We start from the raw sequence: 13,880 nt of genomic DNA on the forward strand, positions 1-13,880 counted from the left end.
TCGTAATCTTCATCACCTTCATCGTCGTCGGGACCTGCTGGCGTGGCCGCGGACCGTTGTAACCGCCATCTTCACCGGGACCTGCAGGCTCCGCCGCGGACCGTCGTTTTCCTTCGTCCATCTCGGGACCTGCCTGGCTCCGCCGCGGCCCGATCATCTAGAACGCCGAGCTCGAGGATTGAGAGCTATTTTCCACTCGTTGGTAACAAAGACTGTCCCGCTACCCCTTTCCTAAACCAGAGACTAGAACCGAGGGGACCCCTGAGTCCAGACCTCCTTGTATCCATCATCGTAACCTAAGAATTGCATATAAAGTCTCGTTAACCTTCAACCTTGTGTGGTGTCCGTCTGTGGGGGGGAAGTTGCTTATCTGTACAGTCGTTGGAGACGGCTCTCCCTGGAGACCTCTCCCCGTAACCTCGGCCGACCCTCCCGGTCCGTCTAACATTGGTGGCCAGCGGCGCGATCCGAATCACCGCATAAACGTACAGAGAGTAGCTCACCCCACGACGAAGTCACAATGACCACGAAAGAGAGCGGATCAACCGAGAAATTCCAAATGGAGAAATTGGAGGAGTACAACCATCGTGAACTAAAACAATTCTGCATCGAACTGGGTATCGCTACCACCGGACTGAGTACCAAGGACGATTTTAAGCATGCCCTAGAATCTTGGGCAGAGACCGGGGCTGCCGGAACCCCTGATCAAAGCACCGTAGAAAAAACGACCACGGCCCCTGAAGGGCAAAGAACGGGTCTCTCGCAAGACGAGATCCAGGAAAGAGAAAGGACCCGACTACACGAACTAGAAATGGCCCGACTCAAAATGGACGTTGAACTTAAGTTGGCCGAACAAAAAATCAACTTAGAGCACCTGCGTCTCCGAGAAGAAAGAGAGGAGAAACAGAGACAAAGGGAGCTCGAGGAAAAGAAACTAGCGTACGAACACGAACGGAACCTAGCCGAGATCAACCTACGCAAGCAGAATAAAGAAGCAGGGGTGCCCGAGCGACCCCCCACCTCCGGGGCCACAGACAAAAAGGTACACATCCCCAAGGATGTTGTCCGAGAATATTTCAGAGAGGACGACATCCAGCAATGGTTTAAAGCCTATGAAATCGCTATGACTGCACACCGGATCGATAGAAGCGACTGGGGAGCCGGTCTCTGGGGAAGATTCCTCAATGAGGGCCGCGACACCCTGCTACAGCTCCCGGACCACCAGATGACCTCCTACGACCATATGAAAGCGGCACTCCTCACCCACTATGGTCTCACACCCGAGATGTACCGTCAGAGGTTCCGAGACTGCACCCGCATCCCGGGTACAACTTGGGTGGACTATGTAACATACTTTAGCCGAGCCTTCGAGGGCTGGATCCGAGGAAGCAACGTCACGACCTACGAGCAACTATTTAATCTGATGGTATGGGAGCATCTGTCGAACAATTGCTTCATTGAACTCCGCCAGCACCTCCTCGACAGCAAGTTAACGGATCCCCGGCAGCTCGCAGCCGAAGCTGACCGGTGGGAGATCACCAGAGTGGGCCGGAATGGGTCCTACGAACAGAACCGGAACAACAATGGTCAGCACCGACCCAGAGGAGGAGGAGGGGGCCAAGGGCGAGGAAGAGACAACGCCCCGGTCGCCCCCGCTACCAACGCCACCCCCCCGGCCAACCGGGGCAGCACCCCAGCGCGACCGGGGTACAGAGCCAATGTCACATGTCACCGATGTCAACGAGTCGGCCACTATGCGAACGACCCAAACTGCCCGCAGTACCAGAGCCCAAGACCCCGCCAAGTGGCCGCTGCAGCCCTAGGGGAAGAACAGATCTCCGAGGAACAGGAAGAATACGAACAAGAGCATCAAGAGTGGGAGCCAGCCGCCATGACTCTAGCCTGCTTAGGGGGGAAAGACATGGTCCCGCGGGTCCCCCTACCCGCTAACACCCAGAAGTACAGCCAATGGGTGAGCATCAATGGACGCCAGGCCGAAGCCCTTCGTGACACCGGGGCCAGTGTAACAGCCGTCCGCTGTCACCTGGTGGCCCCAGAACAGTATCTACCGAACATTCTCTGCCCTGTACGATCAGCCGATAACTCGGAAAGCCTGTGTCGGATGGCCTGCGTCCCCTTCGAATGGGGGGGGGTCTCCGGCATGTTGAAAGTAACGGTCCGAGACGATGCCCCCGTAGACTGCCTCCTGGGCAATGACCTGGAAAGCTCTCCGTGGGCCGCCGTGGAGCGAAAGGAACACCTGGGGATGTTGGGCGTCCCGGACTGGGCGTGCGTCACCACCCGTTCCATGGCCGCCCGTGCCAACCACCGGCCAGAAGAACCCGAATGGCCGGCGCCACCGCCTCCGGTCGCCCCAGCCGAAAACACCGACCGTAACATTCCCTCCGAACCAGCTCAACCTACCGACCTCGCTAACCTCGACCAGTGGCCTCAAGAAGGGGGGCCCACGCAAGAACAATTTCGCCAAGAACAGAAGACCTGTCCCTCCCTCGAGGGACTCCGCCAGCAAGCGCTCGCCCAAAGCGCAGGGGATACCTCCGGAACTCATTGGGTCTACTGGGACAATGATCTGCTGTACAGCGAGCAAAGAATCGCCGAGCTGGGGAGCAACCGAGTACTAGTGGTACCCCTCCGTTTCAGAGACTTCCTGTTAAACCTGGCCCACGATGTCCCCCTGGCAGGACATCTGGGACAAGATAAAACCTACAGTCGCCTAGTGACCCACTTCTTCTGGCCCAAAATGAGGAACGATGTGCACCAGCATTGCCGATCTTGCCCCACGTGCCAAGCCAGTGGAAAGAGCGGCCGCAAACTAAAGGCCCCCCTGCAACCTTTTCCCGTGGTCACTACCCCGTTTGAGAGAGTCGGAATAGACATTGTGGGGCCCTTGGACCCACGCACAAAACAAGGCCATCGATTCATCTTGGTGCTAGTGGACCACGCCACCCGCTACCCTGAGGCTGTTCCTCTGCGAACTGTGACAGCCCCGGTAGTCGGCCGGGCCCTGATGGGGATCTTCTCCCGTGTGGGCTTCCCCCGAGAAGTCGTCAGCGACAGAGGCACGAACTTTATTTCCAAATACATGAAGTCCCTCTGGCAACAGTGCGGGGTTACCTACCGATTCACAACCCCCTATCACCCTCAAGGGAACGGACTCGTTGAGCGGTTCAACCGCACGCTAAAGGGAATGATCGGGGGGTTGGAAGAGCCCCTCCGTCGCCAGTGGGATGTGCTGCTGCCGTGCCTCCTCTTCGCGTATCGAGAGGTCCCCCAGAAATCCCTGGGCTTCAGCCCGTTTGAACTGCTATATGGACACCCAGTGCGAGGGCCGCTCAGTCTCGTCAAAGAAGGCTGGGAGATGCCTCCGTTAAAGAACCCTCCAGATGTCTTCCGGTACCTCCTCACCCTCCGCAACCAGACCCGGCGGTTCAGAGAACTAGCGAAGGCCAACCTAGAGGCCAGTCAAGAGGACATGAAAAAATGGTATGACCAGAATGCCTCATCCATTGAATTCGAACCTGGCCAACAGGTATGGGTGATGTCCCCCACTGAGCCATGCGCCCTACAAGACAAATGGACGGGGCCCTTCAAAGTAATAGAGCGCAAGGGTCCTGCCACCTATCTCATCGACATGGAATCCTCCCGGAACCCTCTCCGGGTCCTCCACGCTAACAGACTAAAGCCCCACTTTGTGCGAACAGAGCTCAGCCTCCTGATGGCCACAGACACTGGGGTTGAAGAAGACTCCGAGCCTCTCCCTGACCTCCTACGGACTCAAGAGCAAGACGGCTCCGTGGATGGGGTCCGGCTCTCAGAGGCCCTCACCAGAGAACAACGCCAAGAGTGTCAAGCCCTCCTATCACAGTTCGCCAGCCTGTTCTCCCTCACCCCAGGTGTCACTTCCTGGTGTGTGCACGATGTGGACACCGGGGACAGCCCCCCTATCCGCCACCGGGCCTACCGCGTGCCAGACCGGGTACGGGCCTGCATCCAGGAAGAAATAGCCAAGATGCTCACACTCGGGGTCATCGAGCCCTCAGACAGTCCCTGGGCCAGCCCTGTCGTACTGGTCCCCAAAGCAGCTGCCCCCGGCACCACACCAGAACTCCGGTTCTGCGTCGACTACCGGGGCTTGAATGCGGTCACCAGAACAGACGCGCATCCCATCCCCCGGGCAGATGAACTAGTCGACCGAATGGGAGCTGCCCGCTACCTCAGCATCTTCGACCTGACAGCAGGCTATTGGCAGATCGGCCTCACACCCCGGGCGCAAGAACGTTCTGCCTTCTCCACCCCCGATGGCCATTACCATTTCACGGTCATGCCCTTCGGCATGAAGAATGCCCCAGCAACATTCCAACGGCTCGTCAATCAGGTCCTGGCGGGGCTCGAAGGATTCAGCGCCGCCTACCTAGACGACATCGCTGTATACAGCCACCATTGGACCGAGCACCTCCACCACCTCCGAGCAGTGCTGCAAGCCCTTCAGCGAGCTGGCCTCACGATCAAGGCCAGCAAGTGTCAAATTGGGCAAGGGTCTGTAACCTACCTCGGACACCAGGTGGGAAGCGGCCTAGTGGCCCCTCTACAGCTGAAAATTGCCGCCATCCAGGCTTGGCAGCCCCCCATCACCCAAACCGAGGTACGAGCCTTCCTGGGCCTCACGGGCTATTACCGAAGGTTCGTGAAAGACTATGGTACCATAGTGGGGCCCCTCACAGAACTCACGTCAAAGAACCAGCCCAAGAAAGTCACCTGGACCCCAGAGTGTCAAACTGCATTTGAACAATTGAAGGCCGCCATGTGTTCCGCCCCTGTGCTCCAGGCCCCAGACTACAGCCGGGAGTTCGTCGTCCAGACGGACGCCTCCGACCAGGGCATTGGGGCAGTCCTGTCTCAAGTGAATACCGAAGGCCTTGATCAACCGGTGGCCTTCATCAGCCGGAGACTCCTACCACGGGAGCAACGCTGGAGCACCATAGAGAGGGAAGCCTTCGCTGTGGTATGGGCCCTCAAGAAGCTCCGGCCCTACCTTTTTGGCACCCACTTTCGGGTGCAGACCGACCACCGACCCCTGCAGTGGCTGATGCATATGCGGGGGGAGAACCCAAAGTTGCTACGCTGGTCCATCTCCTTGCAAGGTATGGACTTCACAGTCGAACACCGGCCTGGGCCAGATCACGCCAACGCGGATGGCCTGTCCCGGTTTTTCCGCCTCGACGAGGAGAGTCCCCAAGAGGATGGGTAACTCTCCCCGCCTTCAGCTGGGGGGGACGCATGTTGGACAGGCCACATGAAGGGCCGCTCTCCCCCGGCCCAACCAGGCCTGAGTCCAGTCCCGCAAGTACCACACACCACCATTGCACGTCCTCCGTCCCCTCAGGGACCCCTGCCCTCGAGCATGTCGACCTCGTGGGTCCGATCCACTGCCGGCCCACGCGCCCAGCCTGGGGCGCCATCTTGGACACTCCACCACGAGGCCGCCTGGCCCCCGATCGACCTCAACCCTGGGCCTGGGCCGGCCTCAGACATTCCGGCACCACCCTCCACCCAGGAGGTGAGCGGGCTACTTGGCAAGTCAATGGGAGAAAGAGGTGCCGATGGCTCTCCCCCACCAAGTGCCGCTCGCCCATCGCCTCCCAGGGCGCTGGCTCCACCCCCCTGCTGGGTGTCTGGACTCCCTCATCCCGGACCTCCCGACCTCCAAGTGCGAGGGTCCGGACATCAAAGCACGCCAGCCCTATAACTGGGGCAGCTCCAGAGCAGGAAGGCAGTTGTATCTTGGAGTCGAGAGACGTAAAGAGGAACTCATCCTGGACGGACTACTGGCGCTGCCGTAGCTCTGTCTTGTGCACCATCGTCCTGCCTGTTGGCGCTGCCACAGCCGTCGTAATCTTCATCACCTTCATCGTCGTCGGGACCTGCTGGCGTGGCCGCGGACCGTTGTAACCGCCATCTTCACCGGGACCTGCAGGCTCCGCCGCGGACTGTCGTTTTCCTTCGTCCATCTCGGGACCTGCCTGGCTCCGCCGCGGCCCGATCATCTAGAACGCCGAGCTCGAGGATTGAGAGCTATTTTCCACTCGTTGGTAACAAAGACTGTCCCGCTACCCCTTTCCTAAACCAGAGACTAGAACCGAGGGGACCCCTGAGTCCAGACCTCCTTGTATCCATCATCGTAACCTAAGAATTGCATATAAAGTCTCGTTAACCTTCAACCTTGTGTGGTGTCCGTCTGTGGGGGGGAAGTTGCTTATCTGTACAGTCGTTGGAGACGGCTCTCCCTGGAGACCTCTCCCCGTAACCTCGGCCGACCCTCCCGGTCCGTCTAACAATTAGCAAACTCATACGCTATTTTCATAGAAAGTAGCAACTAGATGCAGAATAGCACAAGGTGAGTGTGTGCTTAAACAAGATTGGGTACATCTGAAAATGTATATGAAACCAAGTAAGTATCTCATCAATACAGTGTTTCATTCACTATGTGATTACTTTATGAGCTAAACCTGGATCACATTCACGTAAAATGTGATGTTACAGCTGTCGCAGATTTGAAATAAAGGTAAACATAATTGACCAAACTGCTAGTATCTTCTTCTTAATATTAAAATATGTATCTATCAGGCAAGAGAGGCTTTTTATAGCTTTTCACAATTGGTATGGCTGTGTTAATTTTGGGCCATTGTGAACTGTTTGGGCATGCATTATGCAATACGAAGGGGATGTCACAGCTCTATTACTCAAATACTTCTAGAATAATGAAAGTCCGCTGAGCAATTCCAATTCAAAAGGTGTTTCTAGATACTGTGTCATAGCCCTTCCAATTTTTAGGCTATACATCTAAAGTGTCACCAGTGCACCGCGGAAAAGAAACCAACTTGGTTTAAAAGATAAAGAAAATTCATTTAACTCCCTTCCTTTCTGGGATACACCTGGCTTCTTGGCTTGGAACAGTGTCACAATTCAAAACCGATTTCTCTAATCGAATCCATACATAACTGTCATGATTTCACAAAAAATGTATCCAAAGCCAAAATCAACGGCGAATGTATAGGTTTACTGGGTAAGATCTGAAGATTGTGCTGCCTTTTGTATTATCTACCTCAACAATTCCTTGATACATTTTCTCGTTCTCCTTTTTAGTAAAAGTCAATAAAGGCTCCAGAGTTCACTACTAGGCAAATTGACAATAGTGACATCAGGGCATTCTTATAAGAAAGTAAACTTTAATTTAGCGTCATGATACAGTTGTAGGGGGACTGGGTTAAAAGATTATTAGCAACAATGAAACATTTTGAAATTCTCAAGCCTCCCCAAATAGAAATTAAAAATAAACCAATTTGGCAGATTATCTAAGAAGTGTCGGACAATCTGTTGTCTTCTTTCTGGAGACAAGACCTCACTACGAATGGTTACAGTGAGAACATCCTTTGTCCCACCGTAGTAGTGAAACACTTGCACACCAAAATCCATGCAATATTTGGAAGCAGTCTGAGGTCACATGACAGGAAACTCCAAGATACTTCCCAGTTGCTGGTACCATCTGAATATCCATTCCCATCCTGATTTCTTTACATAGGATTTTGGACCGTATTGAACGTGATCTGTGTTATCAACTCCATTAAAGAGAACTATATCATCTATTTTCAATGTAACTGTTGTACACAGAAAGACCAAAACCCTGTGGGTGACAGAGCAGTTTACAATTTTGTTTTGTTTAGAAAAGGACAATTTTGTTTCTTCTTTGACATAAGAACAGATATGTTACATTTTGTTTTCAAAAGGACAATTTTGTTCCACTTCTTTTACATAAGAACAATTTACTTATCACCAGTAAGTAAAGACAAAAAAAGAGTGCACCAAATGAATGTACTCATAAATAAAAAGTGAGCAATGTCACTTGTGAATCCTTTAAGGAACACTTATCAGTGAACAAGTGCTGCAGCATCTCAATTGTTACATCCTTTTTCTCCGAACATACTTTATTAATCCATAATGTCTGAGCATGGGAATATAAAATAATGATTGCAAATAGTTGAAAACCATATCAGACCACTACGAAGGGAGGTAGCACTAGGACCCACTGGAATACCAGCAGCAATTTTTAAAACAGAACCAAAAGGTTGGACATTACAGTTTGCATAACTACATAGCGCAGCTCTGCAGTCAGTACATGTACCAGATTCATTGGGGAGGCGGCATATTACGTCCACGATATAAAAGTGGAAATGCATACAACCCCATGAAATAGAGATTTATCGTTCTCTGAAACAGCTGGCCGAAGAAAACAATCTGTGGTCATTCTACGAAAATGACTTCAGGCCAAAGTGCATTACATTAGACAACAGCCTTATGATATGACCACTGTGAGTGCCCATTATCAAGTTGCACATAGTCCGCTTTATAGATTTTAGCAAGGTTACTGATTTGATAGTAAGAGGGCTATTATGAAATAAAGATAGGACAGGGATTAATTCAACTGTGTTTAGAGCCAATACTAGGTAATACGAAAGAATGTGGGTCCAGGTCAATTTCAGCCATGAAAGTCCTTTTTTGTTAAGAAGCATACATATGAACAATGGATCGAAAAGGGGAACATTCTTGGTCCCTTTACTTTTTAATGTTTATGTTGTAGACATAGGATAATAATTAGGCAAAAGGATATTCTAGTTATTCAGAATGATGATGTCATTGTCATTTTGAACTGCACGCAGTAGGTCTGCAAAGATCTTAAACAGGCATATAATTTTAAAAACATTAATTGCTCACAACGAAAAAACTAAGACCTTAGTCTTAGAATTAATTGGAAATCATGTTAATATGAAAAAGGAAATAGCAGCTAACCCATGGTCAACATACTTGATAAAGCGTGAAGGAAAATGTAGATGCAGAAGAGGCTTGGCAGAATATTTATGAAACAATGATGTTTAAGGGTTTTTCACTACACAATTTTTTTAATTTTTTTTTATTAAACATAAGAACAAGCGTCAGATATACAGCATAAATAGACATATTTTGTTGCTAAACAGATAAGAGATATACTCCATGGCGCATCTGGTACCGATTCCAATTGCTTGCCGCTAGCACCATTACAGTTCAGGGTGGTGGTGTCCTCAATACTCTGTGGAAAACTGTGAAACTCACCTCATGGCCCTACTCATTGGCCTCTATACTTTGCCCATGCCCCCTATATCTTTTCCCATTTGCGTGGGCAGCTTTGATAGACCACTTGTTCCGCCCTATGGCACCAATCCATATCACTCTCCCAGTATTTCAGTGTTGGGGCCTCTACTGCCCAGCAATATGCCTCTTGGCTACACCTCCCTGACAAGGCCAGCCAGGTCTTGGCCCACTGTGGCCATGTAATCACTCTCATTACTCCCAGAATGTGCCATCTCGACTCCATCGGGACCCTCTCTCCCACCACTGTCTCCATTATGCAGGCCAGACCCTCCCACTACATTTGAAACTTGTGGCAAGACCACAGTATGTGAAAGAAGGATCCTTTCTCACCACATCCTCTCACACACTGTTCAGACACACAATTGCCAATGCGGAATCGCACCATTCGTGAGGCATACGATCTGTGGAGAATACAGAGCTGAACAAGCCTAAAACGGGCTCTAATAGCTATTTCTTTAGGGGTATGTAAGGCCTCAGCCCAATCATCGTCCTCCAGTAGCCCGACATCAAATTCTCAGGCCTCCCTCAGGGGACCCATACAGTCTGGGGAGTTGTTCAAACGTTTTCTTTATATGCGAGGGATATTGCTTTATCTATCATGGGGACTAGGAGGAGTCTGTCCTCTAGTGGTGAGTATTCTGGTATCATAGACCCTTTCTTCAGATGACAGTGAAGTGAGTGTTACAGTTGCAGGTATTTGAGATATTCCCCCCCCAAATTTGGAAGTCCTCCCGCAGAGTATCGAATGTAATCATCTTACCTCCAATCCAAACATCTCCCAGTAAGTCAATCCCTATTAAGGCTTAATTTCCGGAAGCCCTTTAATTGTTTAATTTCTCTCAAATAGTCTCCCTCCGACAGAGTGTCTGCTGTGTGAGTTTAGCCTCCCAGCCTGTCATTTTAGTTGCGTTATGCCATATGTCAAGAATTGTCCGTGTGTGTGTCGGGAGGTGTGTATTGCCTCTTCCCTTTCGGTATAGCTCAGCCAGATACTTCCATTGCTCATCGCTAATCGGTCCACCCTATATGCTGGTTTCTCGATGAAAAGACCCACCCATTAATATTAATAATTTGAGAGGCTCCTAAATATTTCCTGATATCTGGGACAGCCAGTCCCCCCTTCATACACTCCTTTCTGGAGCTTCTTGAGCGCAATACTAGGGCCACCACTTCTCCATAATAGCGCACGGTGTTCGCCTCGACTGCTCGAAATAATGTCTCCTGTACCCGGTATGGGGTGTTCTGAAATGCGTATAGTAAGCGTGGGAGGGTCATCATTTTAAAAAGAACAACTCTGCCTATAAGGGAGAGAGGTAGCTTTCTCCAATGAGTCACGTCGTCTCATAGTCTGTCTAGTTGCGCCTGCACATTTTATTGTTTTCAGTACATTATTAAATCAGGATTTTCCGATTTTTTAGAATTTTTAGGTAAGAGATCTTATGATACCTACTCATTTCTAATGAATCTAAAATGCATCAGTTCAGAACCAACTATAGGCTCAGCCTTAAGAACTAAAATTATTCGCTTGCACTTACTTCAAATTCAAAATTGGGGGTTCAGAGGTAATTGGGTCAATTGTCCAAGCGGCGGTCACTCAGATTTGTGCCCTTAGTTTTAGATAAATATCGCCCACAGCCACTATAGATCCAATTAGAAATATTCTGTAAAACTTCAGCTCGGCATGTAGAGGGGTACATATGACCAGGAATAGCACTCTAGAAGTTGCTCTTTCATAAAGTTTTGGAAGATGCCTCGCACTGTGGAGTTCCTACCCTGGAAGAACTTAAAAGTTAAGGATCATAGTACTTATGCCAACTTTTGCAACAGAACGGTCAGATTTTAAAAAAACTCAGGGAGCTGTATTTGACTACTTTTTGTATACCTGGAGAACTATATTTCTGACAATTTTAATTGTATTTCCTTACTCCTGGTGACAACCAGGTTTTGCCATAACCTACACCGAAAGGCAATACTAAGAAAATAGCAACAGTGGCTCAGAATATCATCCCAAGGCAGAAATAACAGAGGGTGACGGTACATATGTACAATGTGCTAGTATTTCACTTTAGAGACAAACTGAACCATACACTGAGCAGTGTGGAAGGTTGATCCTTTAGGTAGCCCCTTACTACCAGTGAGTCAGCAGTTACCTAAGCTTTGTTTACCGGTTAGTACAAGGTCATGACAGGCTTTGTACATCTCATGCATTGGTCCTGAAGCCTATTCCATCCATTAAGACAGTGTTTCTGGTGGTATTTGAAAGGTGGCTCAGAGCTTCTTTAAAGGAGACTCTTTTCAAGGATGTCTTAAAGACAGCAGTAATAGTAATTAATGCTTAATGTGATACTATCCCCACTCACTCCATGTCATAGCTGAAAAAGGGCAGTACAACATTACCCCACAATACTTTGAAAACACCAATAGCTAACAAATTTAGACTTTAATAAAGTATCTAACCCATTGTCACGTTGTAAATTCATATGAACTCATTCTGTTGCAAAAACTTTATTTCTTCTACGAGCGGAATGAGGTGGAATTTTACCAAATTCAGTAGGCATTAAAAAGTGGGAAAATATTTCCAATAATACTTACATTTAAAAGTTATAACACTCTCTAAACGAAAGCATACATTATTATTGGTAGCTGCATTTAAATACTTTACAGGAAAACCAAATCAGAATAACAAACTACCTTCACATAAGGATTATTCTGAACCAGAGACACTGGAACATGAAGGGTTAAGTAGTCATTCTCCCGCCAGTTCAACAAAAATGCAACACACTCCTCCGATATGACTTGTCGAAGTGGAATATCTAAAAGGACAAAAATGTAAGCAGTTACTAAAGTAAGGATGACACTTTTTAATATCTACTGAGCTACACGCACCAGAGGTTTCTTAGCCTCCCATCAAACAGACTCCTGGGATATCCCAGCCACAACCCAGTAGTGCAGACCATCTCATAAACAGTACATATACAATAATTTGCAAGGGATACCAGAGTGAATGTGCATGCCACAGTGACCAACCACACACATCTCCCAATACCTTCATGTTTATATTTGTACCTATACCTAGAGGATACAGAGAGGGATATAGTTGACAGCTATATCTGAGAATATATAAGGTTTCCCAGAAAAGAGCTACTATGGTCACTAAAAGCTATTCAATTACTTCTGTAAACCATTTTTAATATGCCCAAACCAGACTGGAAACCATTTGTTACTTACCTGAAAATGCTGTTCTCCAAATACTTAAATTTGTATATAGAAACATATGCGTTTTTTTTTTTGTTGAAAACCTTTATTTTAGCATTCAGTAAAAATACAAGCATGGGCCTACAACCACGGGGGCCGGCCGCTAGACAAATAATACGTTGTTAATAGCGCAATATGACACAGCTCATTAGCCGACAACCCAAAGGTCCGGCAGCGATTCAAAGTAAAGCCTGTATTGGAATGCATAGTCAAAGTTCAGGATCAGACAGAGGTTTCATTTTATATTATATAAGAGAGGATCAGGTGCCATACAATCAAACAGAAGAAGCAGGGGGCAGGGTAAAAAACAGGATATACATGGAATGACCACTATAATGGAAATTTGGCGCCAGAGCATCTAGGTCGATACAAAGAACATACAATATGCATTTCCATGTTGCGCCAATACTTAAGGCCTGCCCACCCACAAATCAAGATATCATGAAAGCGAAAGCAGTAAGTACAAGCATACAATAAGAATCCGAATGATTCGTAGTTATACTGACCCTACAAAGAGAAAAAGAAAGAAGAAAGGCCATAGAAAATAAAAAAGGCAAAATAAAAAACCTCCCCTTCAGCCCCCCACCCTGCACCCCTGCAAATGGCTACAGCCTAACCCCACTAGCAGCGTGCCTGTCGCCCCTAACAACTAAAACCCCAAAGGTAGGAAAAAGAAGGATGGAGGAGGGCCTATCCATGTGTGCTCCCAGCCCCTTTAGACCCCCCGCCTGAAACAGCCACCCCCTATCAGCAAAAGATAACCTTATGACAGCAATTTAGAGAAATTAGAGGGTACCGTGAGTCATCCGCCCAGCCTCGCAGAGCAAACAGTTGCAGGTCCAACACTTGTAAAAGCCATGCCAACCCATCCGGATCCAGCCGATCTTAACCTTGGCCATTCCGAACAAAAACACGAACCCCTTCCAGCGAGACCCAGAGGCAGATAAAGGAGCAATAAAGAAGAGAAGAGTCAGCAAAAATCAGCCCATGGCTACCAGCAGGCAGTGAGTCCTCAAGAACCGTAGATGCAGACAAACTCTCCCTCCGAGATGAATAGTCCCAATGTGTCTTGAACAGGAGTCGCAGCGTCGCCAGGAAAGGAGAAGATGACCACAAAAGAGACGGAAAGTCACAGACAAAAGTCTCCGGAAGGGGAACGCCGGACGATATCTCCGAAGCCGGCAATAGTGAAAAGTTCAGCAATACCATGCCATCCTCTGGAACACCGTCTACCAGGGCACCCTCCGATGATTCCATTACTAATTTCTTCACGGCGTCCTCGCACGGAGTCAAAATGGCCGCGTTTTGAATGGCTGTAGAATCCCATTTCAAGAACAAGGCCGGGCCCGGTTCCACCAGGAGAATGTCAGATAGGCGCGAATCCAACCTGCCCAGCAAAGTATCCACATGTGAGCGGAATG

At 49.0% G+C, this 13,880-nt stretch overlaps 1 protein-coding gene across 1 annotated transcript in view; it reads right to left on the reverse strand.

Moving 5' to 3' along the window:
* Window positions 1–13,880, reverse strand: part of INTS8 (integrator complex subunit 8) — a 793,677-nt gene that overhangs the window by 225,956 nt on the left and 553,841 nt on the right. The window contains exon 17 of the mRNA XM_086966019.1: window positions 11,896–12,017. Coding sequence (XP_086822145.1) covers window positions 11,896–12,017 — 122 coding nt within the window. The remainder of the gene's footprint in view (window positions 1–11,895; window positions 12,018–13,880) is intronic.

This window comes from Lissotriton vulgaris, chromosome 4_1 (assembly GCF_964263255.1).
Source record: "Lissotriton vulgaris chromosome 4_1, aLisVul1.2, whole genome shotgun sequence".
Classification (NCBI taxonomy): Eukaryota; Metazoa; Chordata; class Amphibia; order Caudata; family Salamandridae; genus Lissotriton; species Lissotriton vulgaris.